This window comes from Ahaetulla prasina, chromosome 2, assembly GCF_028640845.1.
Source record: "Ahaetulla prasina isolate Xishuangbanna chromosome 2, ASM2864084v1, whole genome shotgun sequence".
Classification (NCBI taxonomy): Eukaryota; Metazoa; Chordata; class Lepidosauria; order Squamata; family Colubridae; genus Ahaetulla; species Ahaetulla prasina.
Genome location: NC_080540.1, coordinates 5,699,362 through 5,718,595, shown reverse-complemented (window position 1 = coordinate 5,718,595; position 19,234 = coordinate 5,699,362). Strand labels below are relative to the sequence as shown.

The 19,234-nt window shown below is 43.5% G+C and overlaps 1 protein-coding gene across 2 annotated transcripts; it reads right to left on the bottom strand.

The window, feature by feature from the left end:
• Window positions 1-520: 520 nt before the first annotated feature.
• Window positions 521-19,214, bottom strand: LOC131192743 (zinc finger protein 160-like). 2 transcript variants are annotated; one of them, XM_058172220.1, is made up of 3 exons: window positions 19,074-19,214; window positions 17,373-17,806; window positions 521-5,837 (listed from the first exon to the last, which is right to left on the bottom strand). In XM_058172220.1, the coding sequence occupies exon 3, from the start codon at window positions 5,759-5,761 to the stop codon at window positions 4,016-4,018; it is 1,746 nt and encodes a 581-aa protein (XP_058028203.1). In that variant the 5' UTR covers window positions 5,762-5,837; window positions 17,373-17,806; window positions 19,074-19,214; the 3' UTR covers window positions 521-4,015. The 2 variants fall into 2 exon arrangements, with proteins under 2 accessions (XP_058028203.1, XP_058028204.1); XM_058172221.1 differs by lacking the exon at window positions 17,373-17,806 and having other exon boundaries at window positions 19,074-19,212.
• Window positions 19,215-19,234: the final 20 nt, after the last annotated feature.

Here is a 19,234-nt window from a genome sequence, read left to right as displayed (position 1 = left end):
TGGGAGTTGGAGTCCACGAGTCTGAACGTTGCCAAAGTTGGAGATCCCTGGGGCAGTAGAGGATCTTCTCTGCAGTGGATCGATGGCGCTGCAGGATGTGTGTGTGTGTGTGTGTGTAAGGGGTGGGGGGTGCTGGAAGGATGAAGGGGGGAGCACCTAGTGGGGGCAACATGTGGGCATCGGGCAGTGAGTGGACTGTTGGGAGAAATATCCATCTGGTTCAGTTCCAAGTTGGGAGAAAGACTTTGGAAAGGCGAAGGCTGATTGGAAAGATGGTTTAATAGAATAGAATAGAATTGAATTTTATTGGCCAAGTGTGATTGGACACACAAGGAATTTGTCTTGGTGCATATGCTCGCAGTGTACATAAAAGAAAAGATACGTTCATCAATGAATGGTGATCAGAGCCAACAGCAGTCCTGGGTCAGCTGACTGGCTGGTTTTGTCAGCACAGGGATTTTTATAACGTTTTTTTCCCCCTGCAGCATCTGGTAATTTTAGACGCCTGCTTTGCGCGTGTTGTTACTCGATTTTAATTTGTTGCAGGAAATAACGAGACCCACATCTCGGAATCAAAGGTAGTTTTATTTTTTATTTTATTTATTTTGTCACATCAATATATATACAAGCATTTTATATAAAATACAATATTTTATGTAAAATACATAGTTGTATTTTACTTGCGCAAACAAAATAGGTCCAGATCGATATAGCCAAAGCCAAATCTGAACCCTTTCCTTATGGACAAACAAGCATTCTTATACTTCTCACAAACTAGAGGAAAACCAGGGAAATACATCATATCAGCATCGCCTCAGCATTGAACCGTTACTGGCTTTTATTGCTGTGCTAAAAAGCAGTTTCGACATCTTGCTCCCAGGATGAGGTCACAGGCTTCCTGCAAGAAATGTCAATGCTTGCAAAACTTGCAAAATGGAAGTTTGACATTTTTCCGTTCTCTTCACATATTTCTGTTATCTAAAGAACAATCTGCTTTTGACCTACTTTTGCAGTTTGCTTCAAATTAGTTTGTCTTAGGAAGTCCTGCAATGAGTGCTGGCTTTCTCGGATTTTTAATCTTGCTTAACAAATGTAATTAATCCTGACTAGGTGGTTCAGTGGCTAAGACACTGAGCTTGTTGATTAGAAAGGTGGGCAGTTCTGCGGTTCAAATCCCTAGCATAAGTCTCCTGCGCGAGCAGGGGGTTGGACTAAATGACCTCCAAGGTCCCTTCTAACACTGACAGATGCCTGCTTCCTTGGGGTTTTAATCCTGTCCTGAATGGATTACCAAATCTGCATTTCCCAAAAAAACAGCCTCCTCAGTTCCTGCTTGGGGGGCAGGGAGACTTGGGGCTGCTTCCTGCCTCTAAAAAAACATGTTTCTCCATTTTTCATTTAGGAAAATATAATATTCTGCCTTTTTAATATCTTTCAAAATATTTCATTCTTGGGGAGGGGGCGCTTCCCATAGTACAAATCAAATGAATGATGTATTCAACATCTCATCTATGGAGATTCTCAGTCATCCAGGTCATTGGTTGTCAGAAAGGTGCTTTTTTCCCAAGAGGCAACTGGACTTTCTGATTTTTTTCTTTGAAGGCAGATTGCTTCTCATTGTAGAAAGTTAGCACCCACCCCTCTCCTAGAAGAATGAAATATTTTGGGATATATTAAAAAAGGTAGAATATTATATTTCCCTAAAGGAGAAGCATGTTAGAAAGCACCAGTAGTGGGCTCCGCTTATCTTCGCTAACAGTTCAGAATCGGGAGTGTGTGCATGTGCTTGCTTTGTGCGCGGGGGCTGCTTCTGCGCATGTGGAGAACCTTCTGCGTATGCGCAGAGCATCCGTTATGATGTCCGGGCAGGTGGGCGGAGCCTCTCACCACCACCACTACCGGTTCGCCTGAACCAGGGCGAACCGGTGGAAACCCACCACTGCTTCCCACCCATGGCTGAGATTACCCAAAAGGAGGAACAATGCCGTTTCCAGAGCTCAATCCAGACTGTAAATGATCCAGATGATCTGTCTTGCCCAAGGCCCTCTTAAGCTATCACACAACCATAATCTCTACCGGTACCACCTTCCCCCACAAAGGGAGGTTCGATACTGGATGAAAATTCTGCAGTGTGTTAGGATGCAACGATGGCTTTCTTGAGGAGGGGGCAGAAAGGCCTCCTCAAGAGCTACAGGAACAAACCCCCCCCCTCATTCAAACAAGAATTTGTCACCACCAGAACCCACCTGCTCAATTCAAAGCCAGAACTGCTGTAGATCTAAAGAGAAGGTGGATCTTTATTATATCTTTCTGCCATTGCTTAAATTGTTGCACCGGTTATCAAGTATTATTTAAAACAGAAAATTCATTCTAGGTAATACTGTATTTTTCAGAGTATAAGACGCACTCCCCCCACACACACAAAAGAGGGTGAAATTTTAGGTGCGTCTTATACATGAATGTAGCCCCACCCGCCCGCCAGCCCCCACTCTTTGGCCTCTGCCTCCCAGCAATTTGCCTCCTTGCAGCAAACAGCCCGTTTCAGTTTCAGCACGTGCTGATTAGCACGAGCAGCTGATTGTCAGTTGGATCGGCCTCCCGACCATCAGCTGTTTCAGGCTGCAGGGATTGCCATTGCCTATTGCCATCTCACAGCCTCGGTATCAGGAGGCCGATCTATCAGCTGCTTGTGCTAATCTGGCTGTGCTGAAGCTGAAACTGAAAAAGGCTGGCTGCTGCAAGGAGGCAAATTGCTCGGAGGCAGAGGCAGATTTCATTTTTTCGTCCCCCAAAAAGGTAGGTGCGTTTTATAGTCCGGGGCATCTTATACTCCGAAAAATACAGTATATACCTTTTTATCACAAAAATTCTCCCCGACGGTGGCAATTGTGGTTTTTCTCTCTTAACATATCCTTCTTGAAGTCATTCCATGCCTTAACTCAATTATTTTGAAATTACGTTCAGTTCATATTCAGGATAAAAATACTCAGGGGTTTTATTTCTGTCTCAATCTTAAAACTAGCTTTTCCCATCAATTTTATTTGGTCCTCAAGTTTTCATCTTTTTGCGAATATCGTCCTCGTTGACTATTCATTTTAAAACATCAGAATCCTTTAATTTTCCCATTGACATTTCTGTTCTTTCAACTTCCAAACTTGCCACCAAGTCATCAAAAAATTCCCTCCGTTTATCTTTTTCTTCTTTCATCTTCACCCCAGCAATTCTCTTATCCCATCTTTTATCTCCATCCAATAAGTTGAATGTTCAACTCCATTCAATAAGTTGAAATGTTCAACAAGCTCACGACTGCTGGATGGGAGACCACCAGGAGCTCTAGGATGGGCCGGGAAGTAAATATGTATCCAAGAAGACTTCCTGTTTAGTTGCCCTGAAATCACAAGACAGTCTTCCATAAGCTCCTTTACCTAAGGCCGTGATGGCGAACCTATGGCACGCGTGCCAGAAGTGGCATGCAGAGCCATCTCTCCGGGAACGCGAACCATCGTCTGTGTTCTTCCGGGTTCTGGCGCACTGACCAGCTGGTTTTCACACGTGCAGAAGCACCGGAACCCAGAAAAGCAGCCGCCTGGGGCGCCTGCACGTGCCAGGCGGCTGCTTTTCTGGGTTCCGGCATGCACATGCACCCGGTCTTCCAGTTTCTGGATCTTTCAGTTTCTGGGGTGCGCATGTGTACCAGCCAGCTGGTCTTTGCACACACATGCGTGCCAGAAACTGGAAGATCAGGTGGCCGGTGCAAATGCGCCTGCCGGAAACCGGAAGAGCAGCCGCTTGGGGTACACATGTACCCTGGGCAGCTACTCTTCCGGTTTCCGGCACACGCATGCTTGCGCGCTCCCGTTTCGGCACTCGGTGTCGAAAAGGTTTGCCAACACTGACCTAAGGCAATTAAACTTGGTTCTCTTCTTGGCAAGGCTCTTTTGAGGGTACTCCCATGTGTGAATATGAGAGTACAAATGAAGGCAGGTAGGGGCTGCAATGAAGACATTTACAATTATCAATCTAAAACAATTACTTCCTCTGTGTGAATTTTCATGTGACTCCTAAGGGCTGATTCACGACGGAAAAATGTTCCACACTCGATGCACCGATAGGGCTTCTCCGCCAAGTGAATATTCTGATGTTCCTCAAGTTCTACCTTTTGAGCAAAGCATTTCTCACACTCCCCACATTTACAGGGCCTCTCTCCTCTGTGCTCCTTCTGGTGTCTCTGAAGTTCAGCAGAATCCCCAAATCGTTTCATACATTCTGGGCATTCATAGGGACCATCTCCAAGGTGAAGTTTCTGATGTCGCAACAGATGTGATTTCTGGGAAAAACCTTTCCCACATTCCGGGCACTTTTCCTTACTTTTATGTGCTTTCTTATGCCTCCGAAGTGATGACCGCCAGCTGAAACTTTTCCCACACTCGGGGCATTGATAAGAACCTCTTCCTGTGTGAATCTTCTCATGTTCCCGACGGTCGCAACTGCGAGTGAAGCCCTTCCCGCATTCCCCACACCGGTAAGGTTTTTCCCCTGTGTGAAATTTCTCGTGATTCTTGAGATATTCTTTGTGAGGAAAAGATTTCCCACATTCCTGACACTGATAAGGTTTTTGTCCGGTATGGATTTGCTGATGCCTCAAAAGGTTTGCTTTCCTACAAAAACATTTGCCGCACTCGGAGCACTTATGGGGGCTCACTCCGATATGCATTATGTTGCAGTGGTTTCTAAGGGATGATGAATAAACAAATGTCTTTCCACAGTCTAAACATTTGTAATCTTTTACTCCTTTGTGAATTTTCTCATGACGTTTGAGGCCTCCTTTGGTATGAAAAAACATTTCACACTCGATGCACTGAAAGGGCTTCTCCCCCGAGTGAATTATATGATGTTGCCAAAGGGATCCCTTTACAGCGAAGCACTTCCCGCACTCTGTGCACTTGTACGGTTTCCCCCTTGTGTGGGCATACTGGTGCGCACTAAGATAGGACTTGCAGGCAAAGCTGTCCCCGCACTCGTCACATTTATGGGGTTTCTTTCCTCTGTGCCATTTCTGGTGTTTGCAAAGTGCCGAAAAATCCACAAATCCTTTCTCACATTCGGAGCATTTATAGGGTCTGTCGCCAGTATGGATTGTCTGATGTCTCATCAGGCATGCCTTGGTGGAAAAACACTTCCCACATTCTGGACACTCTTCATTTTTTTCCTTCCTTCTGTTTGTTTTCTTGCGATTCCAAAGAGATGATCGCTGGGCAATTTCCCCCCAACACGCATCATAAGACTTGATTCCTTTGTGAACTTTCTCGTGGAGCCAAAGCTGTGACTTCTGAGGGAAGGCCTTCTCGCACTGGCCGCACTTGTAAAGTTTGTCTCCTGTGTAGATTTGCAGGTATTGAAGCAGCTCTGACTTTTGAGAAAAGCACAGTCTTTCCCACCACTTCCGACATTCCTGAGGTCTCTTTCCCTGGTGGATTCGCTGATGGGCTCCAAGGTCCGAGCCTTTAGCAAAACGCTTCCCGCACTCTCCGCATTTATAAGGCCTCAGTCCAGGGTGGCTCCGGAGATGTTTGGCAAAGCTCCACATGCCAGGAAAGGAGTTTCCACAAAGAAAACACAGGTGGGATCCATTCCCCGTATGCAGCTTCCGATGGATCAAAAGGAAGGACCGGTAAGCAAAAGATTTCCCGCACTCAGAGCATGTGGAGAGTCTCTCGTGATTCCTTTGGTTGAAGCATTTTCCCCCTTGCATCATTTCCATAGTGGCTCCCTTGCGATTCCTTGTAACCAGACTACTTGCAAGCAAAACTTTGACTGCAGGTTTTTCCAGGCTGCACCTGAGGACAAAGGAAAAAGAAGTGAGGGCATGTATTTGCTCTCCTTCAGCTCCCAAAATAGCCCAAAGGTTAGGATAGAAGACCCCTTGCATGAGCTTCGGGAGGGATCCCAAAGCTTCAATTTCCTCTCAGCCTAATTCTATTTATTTATTTATTTAATTTATTTAATTTATTTATTTATTTGTCAATCATATATAAGATAACAGCTAAAAGTATAGACATAATTTGGATACATGAAAAGAGTAAATAAAAAGGAATATTAGGACAGGGACGGTAGGAACGCCCCTTACAGACCTCTTAGGAATGGGGTGAGGTCAACAGTAGACAGTTCAAGCTTAAAGTTTTGGAGGTTTGGGGAAGAAACTACAGAGTCAGGTAGTGCATTCCAGGCATTGACAACTCTATTACTGAAGTTGTATTTTCTGCAATCGAGTTGGGAGCGGTTCACCTTGAGTTTGTATCTATTGTTTGCTCGTGTATTGTTGTGGTTGAAGCTGAAGTAGTCATTGACAGGTAGGATAATGTGGTAGATAATTTTATGCACTATGCTTAAGTCAGACTGAAGTCGGCATAGTTCTAAGTTGTCTAAGCCCAAAATTTGGAGTCTGGTGGCATAAGGTATTTTATTGTGAGCAGAGGAGTGGAGGACTCTTCTTGCGAAATATCTCTGGACTCTCTCGGTTGTATTTATGTCCCATATGCAGTGAGAGTCAAATTGTGAATCAAAGCAATGCTGGGGTCCTCCCTGTGTAGCTGACCTGAGATCTCCCCTTCCCCTTTCTTAGCAAGACAGGAAGGATGGCCGACAGAATCCCTGTAGCCCCCCACCCCACATTTGTCTGACTGAACTGGGATGAACTCTGCCTTTTCCTTTCTCTCGTTTGGGGGGGCAGGAGGGGGGTGTTGATGCAGATGAGAGACCCACTGTAAGGACACACAACCACCAGATTTGCATATGCCGGATGGGTTCATACATGTAGATGGAATGGGACACCTTGCTGCAGCCAACATACCACAGTCAATTCACCCCACAGGGCAACAAACCATGGCTAAAAGACTGTCAACCATGAAGCTGGCCTGGCCAAAGCCATTTTTGTCCGCTTTGGTGTTGCCATACTGGAGCTGAGGGTCAGGGATTTGAATTAGAGGGATTTTTGTAGCCAAAATACTTTCTCTTAGGAACCAAGGGCATTCTCACACTTGGTTGGAAGGAGGCGGAGTATGCCATCCAGTTGTTGAATAGCATGGCGATTGGACCATGTGACTGCTTTGAGAAAGTGGAAAAACTTTTACTTCTAATATGGTGAAAACCGCAGAAGTTTTCAGAGTCGGTTTTCACCAAGATATGTGCCAATAGAATAGAATAGAATGGAATTTTTTATTGGCCAAGTGTGTTTGGACACACAAGGAATTTGTCTTGATGCATATGCTCTCAGTGTACATAAAAGAAAAGATACCTTCATCAAGGTACAACACTTACAACACTTAATGATAGTCATAGGGTACAAATTTAACACTTAATGATACAACACTTAATGATAATCACAGCTACAAATAAGCAATCAGGAAACAATATCAGTATAAATCATAAGGATACAAGCAACAAAGTTACAGTCATACAGTCATAAGTGGAAGGAGATGGGTGATGGGAATGATGAGAAGATTAATAGTAGTGCAGACTTAGTAAATAGTTTGACAGTGTTGAGGGAATTATTTGTTTAGCAGAGTAATGGCGTTCGGGGAAAAACTGTTCTTGTGTCTAGTTGTTCTGGTCTGCAGTGCTCTATAGCGTCGTTTTGAGGATAGGAGTTGAAACAGGTGCTTAGTAACACTGGTATTTGCCCGATGTAACCCTGCCAAGCTATGACATACCCTGCTTCTTGTTTGAAATATGTACCAGATTGTACAAGAAAACAAGATAACACAGAGTGAGAAACAAATGGCAGAGACAATTCCAATTCTTAGCAAAGCAGTTCTTACAGAAGCAAAACAGAAAGTCAAACCAATTCTACTGACTCTATTATTATGTCCCACTAATTCTACCTATTCTATTATTATGTCCGTTCAGCTTAAAATGGGCCTGGGCTCTAGTTCTGGTCACTAGGCTTCACTCTTTGGTCAAGAAAGTTCTGCTAGTTAGAAAAACTGCTGTATTAGCAAGCCACTTGTGTACACCCAAAACATTCTGACTAAGACAGCCGCATCCTGTTATCTTATCTGCACAGATTATGGCAACCTCCCTAAACTGTCGTTCTTGTATTTTTCCAGTTTCTCAAAAAACTAATGTTTAGAATGTAACCATATAAATGTTGTAAATGTTGTACCTTGATGAAAGTATCTTTTCTTTTATGTACACTGAGAGCATATGCACCAAGACAAATTCCTTGTGTGTCCAATCACACTTGGCCAATAAAAAATTCTATTCTATTCTATTCTATTCTATTCTATTCTATTCTATTCTATTCTATTCTATTCTATTCTATATATGGAATTATGCTTACTCAGGAAATGTATACGTAGCCTAGAGTATAAATATGTCTCAGTGTACACCCTTTGGGGTTCAGGCTTTTTGCATTGCTTTGCTACTGAACCTGCGCAATAAGCCTTTCCTTCCCTGAAGAACTCGAGTCTCATCTTTCTACAACAAGCTGACCCTCAGGGCTATGGAAAGTCCCCCAGGAAACACCCAATGTCCTTGAGGTACCGCCCAATGTTCTTGGAAGACCACTGTTGGAAGAAATATCCCATTAAAAGCATTTGTTAGAGGGGTGACAATTGCATACACGACAAAAAAAAAAGGAAAGAGAAAAGGCCCCAACAAAATAAATTACAAGAAGAGCTTAAAAAGCAGAAGACAACTTGCAAAAAAACCCCCAAAATAAAAAAATAAAAGAGGAAAGGAGAATAATTAAACATAAATTAAATCTGATAACTCAAGAGGAAGTGGCAATGAAAACAAAGATGACCAAACAAAATTATTTTGAGCATGCAAACAAAGTGAGCAGATGGTTAGCATATAAATTAAAAAAAGAAAAAGAGAAAAGAACGATCCAATATTTGAAAGATGAGGAAGGGGAAATCCAAAGCAAAAGAGAAGAGAAGAAACTAATAGTACAAGCCTTCTTTTCGAAATTATACACACAGGAAGAAACGACAGAAGCAGAAATCCAAAAATACTTTGAGGAAACAAATGTATGCAAATTGACAAAAGAAGAGAAAGAAATATTAAACTGACCAATCTCTGAAACAGAATTCGGAATTGCAATAAAAAGACAAAAAAACAATACAATGCCGGGCCCAGATGGAATACCAGTGGAATTATATAGGATTATTCAAGAAAATAATAGGAGAATTAATGTTGGAAATATTTAACGTAGCATTACAATATACAAATATACCCCAAACATGGACAGAAGCTTTAATTACACTTATACCTAAGGAGGATACAGATCAGCAATCAATACAAAACTATAGGCCCATCTCTTTATTGAATTCCGATTATAAAATATACATGTCAATTATTGCGGAAAGGTTAAAAACAATTTTAGATAAATACATACACCCAGACCAAAATGGTTTCCTCCCTGGCTGATAAATTAAAGATAATACCGGACAATAATTGATATATTAGAGTATTATAAAGTACACCCAGAGAAACAAGTTTCACTGGTTTTCCTTGATGCCCCAAAAGCTTTCAATAATTTGAATTGGAGATTTATGATACAACAAATTAAAAAAATGGAATTCGGATCCAAATTTGAAAAAATGATTGAAAAAATATATTCAAAGCAAACTGCAAGGGTAATTATTAACCAAGATACAACAGATAAATTTGAAATAACAAAAGGTGTAAGACAGGGGTGTCCACTCTCCCCACTTCTCTTTATACTATCATTGGAGCCACTCTTAAAAACTATTAGGGAAGATCGGGAGATAAAAGGATTGAAAATAAAAAATGAGGAGTACAAACTGCAAGCCTTCGCCGATTATTATTGAGGAACTCTTAAAATCAGGCCCCAAATTGATAAAAAAGAAGAATTTGGCATAGTAGCAGGCTTAAAAATTAATAGGAAGAAATCTAAATTATTAACAAAAAACCTTACAAAAAACAGGAGATAGAATTAGAAAATAACATGAACATTCAGTAAACAAAACAAAAAAAATATCTAGGGATTTGGTAAACAGCAAGAGGCTCCTCAATTAAGAAAGATAATTATGATAAATTAATATAGCAAATTGGGAAAGATTTGGAAAATTGGAAAAATTTACAAATTTCATGGATGGGAAGAGTGGCAGCAATAAAAATGAATATCTTGCCCAAAATTCTGTTCCTCTTCGAGGTTATACCGATAAGAATAGAAAAAAGTTTCTTTGATTCATTAAACAGCTTGACCTCAAAATTTATATGGCAAGGATGAAAATCTAGGATCAGACTGAAAACATTACAGCATACTAAGGATAGAGGAGGAGTAGCCCTACCAGACTGGGAAAATTATTATCCAGCAGCATGCCTGACATGGTTAAAAGAATGGATGGAGCTGGGAAACAAAAGAATCTTAACAATAGAAGGCCAGGACCTACAGGTAGGATGGCATGCATTCTTGTGGGGTGAAAAATACAAAACCCATGGATATTTTAAAAGACATATAATTAGAAATTCATTACTAATAATTTGGAACAAAATCAAAAAAACAACATTATATGAATATAAGGTGGCCTACAAATGCAGCTTGAGAAGTAAAGTACGGGTACAGGCCCCAAACCCTGGGGAAAAACTTTGGTCAAGCAAAGGAAATGCCTTGTCAGCTATATTAAGGAAACTGTTTTCCCAGCCTGATGTATGGCCATACACCACCCATAAATGTGCTGAGCTCAGATAGCCATATTCTGTTTGCTAGCAGTAGCTACATCCTGTTATCGTTATGAACATGTTTGTGTTACCTCCCCCATGTCTAGTATCAGTTCCCCAATATTCATTTCTTGGAATTATAGCCATATATGGAATGTAACATGTTAAGATAATGTATATATAGTCTACACGTAGCAGAACGGTATATAAAGCCTTGTTGGAAATCCCCTGACTTTGTTCAGACCCTCAGCTTTGTTCTGTATCCTGAACCTGCGCATTAATAAACCCTTCCTTCCCAGAGGAGCTGGCTTGTGTCTCGTCTTTCCACAACAAATATACCATTTTGGGCCTCCCCCTGTAGGAATTTAGCACCCACCCCCCTCCTAGAAGAATGAAATATTTTAGAAAATATTTAAAAAGGCAGAATATATTTCCCTGGATGAGAAATGGAGAAACATGTTTTAAAGACAAAGCAGCTCCCTGCAACTTCCTGCCAACCCCCACTTTTGTCAATGGGTCAGAGGTAGAAACTCATTCTCCCCACCTTTGTCAATGGGCAATTAAGGCTTCAGCCAAGCTCACTCAATCCCCCCACCTTTGTCAATGACCGTCATTTGCAACACAATAAAACAGAAACTCAACACATGGCAAGGCTCAAGCAAGCTTGAGAGACAACCTACAACATTAGCTAAGACTCCCACCCCCTGAGAGTCTGACAACCAATCAGGATACTCTTCCTGTGCCCCAGAAAGTTCAAAGCTCAGAAAAAGCATAAAACCAGGGAGCACACAGGATCTCAGCCCTTTTCTGTTCAGGATCTCAAGCCATGTGATCCTGACCACCATTAAACCATCTTTCCAAGCAGTCTTTGAGCTCAACACTCAAAACCCCTTTAAAACCTAGTTCCAAATGGCCAAGGTCCAGGAAAACTTACCCACAGACTCAATGGGTCTGCTGCTAGCAAGGGAGGCTTACCTGGGCCAGGTCCATTGGTTAGGTTAGCTTGGAGTCCCATCTGGGGTGCCAACTGTTGGAAGAAATATCCATCTGGGTTCAGTTCCAAGTGGGGACAAAGACACTGGAAACATGGAGGCTGCTTGGAAAGATGGTTTAATGGTGGTCAGGATCACATGGCTTGAGATCCTGAACAGAAAAGGGCCGAGATCCTGTGTGCTCCCTGGTTTTATGCTTTTTCTGAGCTTTGAACTTTCTGGGGCACAGGAAGAGTATCCTGATTGGTTGTCAGACTCCCAGGGGGTGGGGGTCTTAGCTAATGTTGTAGGTTGTCTCTCAAGCTTCCTTGAGCCTTGCCATGTGGTGAGTTTCTGTTTTATTGTGTTGCAAATGACGGTCATTGACAAAGGTGGGGGGATTGAGTGAGCTTGGCTGAAGCCTTAATTGCCCATTGACAAAGGTGGGGAGAATGAGTTTCTACCTCTGACCCATTGACAAAAGTGGGGGTTGGCAGGAAGTTGCAGGGAGCTGCTTTGTCTTTAAAACATGTTTCTCCATTTCTCATCCAGGGAAATATATTCTGCCTTTTTAAATATTTTCTAAAATATTTCATTCTTCTAGGAGGGGGGTGGAAATGCCTTGTCAGCTATATTAAGGAAACTGCTTTCCCAGCCTGATGTATGGCCATACACCACCCATAAATGTGCTGAGCTCAGATAGCCATATTCTGTTTGCTAGCAGTAGCTACATCCTGTTATCGTTATGAACATGTTTGTGTTACCTCCCCCATGTCTAGTATCAGTTCCCCAATATTCATTTCTTGGAATTATAGCCATATACGGAATGTAACATGCTAAAATAATGTATATGTAGCCTACACGTAGCAGAACGGTATATAAAGCCTTGTTGGAAATCCCCTGACTTTGTTCAGACCCTCAGCTTTGTTCTGTATCCTGAACCTGCGCATTAATAAACCCTTCCTTCCCAGAGGAGCTGGCTTGTGTCTCGTCTTTCCACAACAAATATACCATTTTGGGCCTCCCCCAATGAAATACTAATACATCCAAATTTAATACATGGGACCAAAATAATTAGGTATAAGGATATATTAAATGAATTGGGAAAATTAAAAACAAGACAAGAATTAGAACAAGATCTGAACAGACAAGTCGAATGGTGGACGTATCTCCAAATCAGATCAAAATATTTAGAAGACTCTAAAACTAATCAGATTCAATTGGAACAAAATGAATTGGATAAAATAATATATGGGAAGGAGGAAAAATTAATTAGTAAAACATACAATTTCTTATTACGGTATAAAATGGAATAATTCTTACAATAGAATTAGAGAAGTGGGAAAAGATGTAGAGAACAAACATGAAATTGACAATATTGACAGCATACAAGGAAAACCAGATGAAAATGTTCCATAGATGGCTTCTCCCACCAGACAGAATAGCAAAGATGTTCCCCAATAACTCACCAAAGTGTTGGAAATGCAAGAACAATTACGGAACATATTATCAGCTCTGGTGGACCTGCCCAGTGGTGAAACAATTCTGGGCCAAAATTAAAAAGTGGTTACAGGAAATAATACAGAAACCAATAAAGGGAGAGCCCGAACAATTCTTATCAGGGATTCAAACAGAAAATTATACAAACGATACGCCATATTTAATACTCCATATATTGACAGCTGCATGTATAGCCTATGCCCAAAATTGGAAGAATGAAAACCCACCAACAGAGGAAGAACTAATTAAAAAAATATTAGAATGTGCAGAGATGGACAAACTTACAAAACAAATTAAAGAGAAAGAGAACACAGAATATTATAAGGTCTGGAGCAAATGGTATGAATGGTTAGAAAATAGGAATGGTAGATAAATAAAAGTAGAATAAGATAGAACTAAAATATGTGTAAATAATAAGAAAGGACTGTCTTGAGTAGCTGATAAACGATATCTACATAAATGTATGTTTTGTCTTTCGTTTTAATGTGTTTTAAAAATAAAAAAATAAAAAAAAGGAAGAAATGCCCATCTGGGTTCTGTTCCAAGTGGGGAGAAAGACATTGGAAACATGGAGACTGCTTGGAAAGATGGTTTAATGGTGGACAGGACCACACGGTTTTGAGGTCCTGGGCAAAAAAGCACAGGGGTGAGAGAGAGGTTTATACCTTCTGTTGGGCTTTGAATTTGAGCTTGTATTCTGATTGTTTGTCAGAATCCCATGGGGCCATGCAGGGGTAACTTTGTAGGTTGTCTTTTGAGTCCCAAGCTTGGTTGAATCTTGCTGAGTGATGCAATCTCCCCAGATGCCATGTGGTGAGATCTGTTGCCAGATGGGTAGAGGGCTAATCCTACCTTTATTGGATTTATTTTATTTATTTATTTTTTTATTTTATTTGCATTTATATCCCGCCCTTCTCCAAAGACTCAGGGCGGCTTACACTATGTTGTAGGAATTTAGCACCCACCCCCCTCCTAGAAGAATGAAATATTCTAGGAAATATTTTAAAAAGCAGAATATTATACCTTCCTGGATGAGAAAAGGAGAAAAGGAGAAACATGCTCTTGGAAAGCGGCCCCCACCTTTGTTAATAGCCCCAGAAAGACAAAAGACATCTTATCTACAACACAGAAGACCTTCAGCTCCAGGGTGATGGGATTAAGACATGGTCCTCAGGACATGATAGGATTAGCCTCTACCCATCTCACCACATGGCACCTGGGAAGATTACATCAGCCAGCAAGACTCAGGCAAGCTTGAGGGACAACCTACAATGTTAGCTAAGACTCCCACCCCCTGGGAGTCTGACAGCCAATCAGGATACTCTTCCTGTGCCCCAGAAAGTTCAAAGCTCAGAAAAAGCATAAAGCCAGGGAGCACACAGGATCTCGGCCCTTTTCTGTTCAGGATCTCAAGCCATGTGATCCTGACCACCATTAAACCATCTTTCCAAGCAGCCTCCATGTTTCCAGTGTCTTTGTCCCCACTTGGAACTGAACCCAGATGGATATTCTTCCAACAATGTCAAGCAATAGTCTTCATCCATTTGTATACAAAGTCAACTTATTGCCCCCAACAATCTGGGTCCTCATTTTACCTACCTTATAAAGGATGGAAGGCTGAGTCAACCTTGGGCCTAGTGGGGCTTGAACCTGCAGTAATTGCAAGCAGCTGCTGTTAATAACAGACTGTCTTACCAGTCTGAGCCACAGAGGACCCTAATCTTGTGTGAGGGCATTTGCTTATGAATAGATCTACCTATCTCTTTATCTCTTAAGTACTGACATCTGCTGAGGGCTATTGAGGAGGGTGGGGGCTATTAAGAGTGAGTCTGCTTCCTGTCTAAAAACATGTTTCTCCGTTTCTCATCCAGGGAGGTATAATATTCTGCCTTTTTAACATTTCCTAGAACAGGGGTCTCCAACCTTGGTCCCTTTAAGACTTGTGGACTTCAACTCCCAGAGTCCCTCAGCCAGCAAGGGTAGCAGGATTCAACACAGTAGATTGAACTAGCCAGATCAAAGGGTTGTGTGTGAGCATAGCTTGGTATTGCTAAAAGCATGCGGGGATTAGTAAGCCAGAGGTGTCCCTTATTTTCCAACACGGCACGTAGGGCATGTGGGGTATGGATTTCCAAGTCATGGCCAAAAGTCAATTTGTTGGCCTCATTGGTGAGCAGGGCAGCCCCAGTGATGGCTTTCAGTCAAGCAGGCCAACCTTTTGCAATGTTGTTTGGACAGGTAGGCTACAGGGCTGTACCAAGTCCCCATAAATTGTTGCAAATCCATCCATGACGGGTTGTGGATATCAACAATTGTTTTGTCAAGGTCAGCCACTTCATTAGGTTTCTTGCCATATGGCCCATAATGAAATTTCCAATTTTTTTTAAATTTGAATTTATATCCCGCCCTTCTCTGAAGACTCAGGGCGGCTTACACTATGTCAAACAATAGTCTTCATCCTATTTGTATATTATATACAAAGTCAACTTTTATTGCCCCCAACAATCTGGGTTCTCATTTTACCTACCTTATAAAGGACGGAAGGCTGAGTCAACCTTGGGCCTGGTGGGACTTGAACTTGCAGTAATTGCAAGCAGCTGTGCTAATAACAGACAGACTTAGTCTGCTGAGCCACCAGAGGCCCTGGTGATTGAGCACATTGAGCAAATCGGACGTGGAGAAGGGAATGTGCTGGAAAAGGGGGGGTAGTCGCCACCTTATTTGGGTCATCCTTGTCCACTAGCAAATGATCCACCTGTCTCAGGGGGGCTGTAAACGCAGGGAGTGACGGTGGGTCAGTCTTTGACCTGGTGCGTGTAGCCACCGGGGATTCTTCCACTTCAGGCGAGGTGGCCACCGCCCCGGCCTCGCTCCCTTCAGCCCCTTCCGATCCCTCAAGAGGTGGGGGGGCATATCCAGATCAGTCATAGGGACCAAGTCCTGGGATCCTTTAAAAGAACTGACGGGTGACAAAGGAGAGGACAATATGCGCCTCCCTGCATCCCGGCCACTGGATGTCAGGGAATGGATGGTAACGATGGAGCCCGTCAGTTCCCGTCTTCCGTAGGACAATTGGGTTGACGGTGAGGACTTCAAGCATCTCGCCGGAAAAGTGTCCAAACTGTGGGGAGGCATATATGGCGGAGGGTGAGGAAGTTCCTCTGGAGCACTAGGAAGGACAGGAGGAGCTGGTAAGGGTCTTTTAACATCTTTCCCCGGCAGGGTCCTGGACATCATCAACAGGCACTGTTGGTTTTTGCACTTCAAAAGCCAAGGAGGGGGTCTTCGAAGCAGATTATACCAAACATCAATATAGGGGGCCTGGTCTGGATGACCTTCGGTTGGATAGAACACCAATTCTATCCAACCGAATAGGGGGCCGGGATAGCTCAGGCTGTTAAGAAGCCTGTTATTAGAACACAGTAGCCTGCAATTACTGCAGGTTCAAGCCCGGCCCAAGGTTGACTCAGCCTTCCATCCTTTATAAGGTAGGTAAAATGAGGAGCCAGATTGTTGGGGGGGCAATAAGTTGACTTTGTAAAAAATATACAAATAGAATGAGACTATTGCCTTATACACTGTAAGCCGCCCTGAGTCTTCGGAGAAGGGCGGGATATAAATGTAAACAAAAATTTTTTTTAAAAAAATTGATGGACCTTCAGGGCAATATTGTGGTCCAGAGTGCCCTTATCAGGGCAGCCGAGGTCAAAGGTCGGCCATTCTGCCTCACAAAAGCGTCTCAGATCACATCGGCTCCACTCAATGCCATAGTCCTGACTCATATAGCCTGCCTTAAAATTCTTAAGCATGCATTGTAAGGGGGTCAAGGGGACACTCTCGCCGCCTCCCATGATCCACCTGAGGTCCCACACAAGACAATGAGGGAGAGGGGTGAGAGAAAGGTAAGGGGTCCTTCTCTCTCAGGAAAACACCAAGGTATCCTTTCCACACAAACTCACTCGACCCAAGGACCCGGAAGATCACGGTCTCCGTTGGGAACTGCAGATGACACTCACACACTGCTGGCCCAAGGCCCCGAAACTCACGGTTGCCAATGGAAAACGCAGCAGCCTTTCACACACAGACACTCCTAAAAGATGGACCACCCACCTTTATCTACCAGTGCATACCACCCTGGAGAGAAAGGGAGATCAGGCCTCTCTTTCCACTTCACCTTCTGAGCGCGGGTTAGTACACTGATCCCCAGATACTTGCCTTTTGGGGATCCCACCACCACTGCCGGCTTCCAAAGGGGCCTGGTCTCTGAGCCCTCTTGACTGGTTCTTGGAAGTGTCCGCCGCCGCTGCCGGAGTCACCCAGTTCCCAGGAAGTCTCTCGGATCAAGTCGTCCGTGAGCGCTAGGAAGCTCCTCCTGACGAGATGAACGCCGACACCGGGGTGGACAGTCCAGAGGGTCCCAAGACCCCTCAGAGCCTCCTGGCTGGCTCACCAGAAATGTAGCAGCAAAGTCCAGTTGTCCAGTTACTGCCGCGGTTTGCCAAGAGAGACTCGAGACCAGGAAGGTGAGAGAAAACAGACTTTATTGGCACACCAGAGCCCAGAGTGTTCACACACCAAGATCTGGACTGCCCGGGAGTTGCCCGGGCAGATGATTTTAAAAACTTCAATTCGAAAAAGGAGTAGCAGCTCTGGAAAAATACAGAAAGTACAGTTTCATACCTAACAATACATTTCATGTAGCAAGAGAAAAGCACCTAATTTTCCAAATATGGTAATTGCTTGTACAAATATCATACGCCACCCACTTTGTTTTCTGTTATGTTCCATTTCTTGTATATTTGAACAATATTCCTGTACAGCTGGCAGTTTCAGTTCCTCATTTATAGTGAGGTTAAGAAGCAGACAATCAAAAGATACAAAATATAAGATTTTGAGTATGAATTCTACAGGAACAGTATAAAGCAATATAATCTCTATAGGTACCATGACAAGGATTAAGTGCGTAATGAAAAGTAGTCCTGAGCCCCCTGCCTCAATGCAATCTCCCCAGATGCCATGTGGTGAGATCTGTTGCTAGATGGGTAGAGGGCTAATCCTACCTTTATTGAATCTTGGGTGAGGGCATTTGCTTATGAATAGATCTAGCTGTCTCTTTATCTCTTAAGTACTGACATCTGCTGAGGGCTGTTGAGGAGGGTGGGGGCTGTTAAGAGTGAGTCTGCTTCCTGCCTAAAAACATGTTTCTCCATTTCTCATCCAGGGAGGTATAATATTCTGCCTTTTTAACATTTCCTAGAACAGGGGTCTCCAACCTTGGTCCCTTTAAGACTCTTTATCTCTTAAGTGCTGACATCTGCTGTGGGCTATTGAGGAGGGTGGGGGCTATTAAGAGTGAGTCTGCTTCCTGCCTAAAAACATGTTTCTCCATTTCTCATCCAGGGAGGTATAATATTCTGCCTTTTTAACATTTCCTAGAACAGGGGTCTCCAACCTTGGTCCCTTTAAGACTTGTGGACTTCAACTCAAAGCTGGCTGAGGAGCTCTGGGAGTTGAAGTCCGCAAGTCTTAAAGGGACCAAGGTTGGAGACCCCTGCCCTAGAATATTTCATTCTTCTAGGAGAGGGGTGGGTGCTAACTTCCTACACGACCAAGGGAGGAGGTTGACTATTTCTGCGCCTCTTTATCTTATCTATACAATGCCAGTGCCAAAGGTGCTTTTCCAGAAGGCAACTGGAGGGGGGGGGGGAAAGCACCTTTGGATGGGAAGGATCACAAAGAAACTTTCCGGGAGCAACTTCCCCAAAGTTCCTTCCCGGAGCCCCGGCCGGGAGAAGGGGAGGCTCCCCCCCTCTGCACCCCTCGGGAGAAGGGAGAGTGCAGCTCCCTGCAGGCAACGCGGATGCTGAACCTCCCCAAGCAAAGGCAGTGCAAGCCGTGGCGGGGTTGAAGCCTTACCGGGCCGAAGCGAGAGAACCGAGAAGCCTCCTCGGAGGGATCCAGCGCCGATCCTCAAAGGGAATCCTCTGGGAAGGATTCGAGGGGAACCAGGCGGAAGAGCAGGGAAGAAGACATCAGCTGCGGGGGCGGGGCTTCGGCCCTCCTCCTCCTGGCAGCCA

Excerpts from the sequence above, each read along its gene's own strand:
- LOC131192743 (XM_058172220.1), bottom strand. The coding sequence starts at position 5,761 with ATGGAAATGATGCAAGGGGGAAAATGCTTCAACCAAAGGAATCACGAG.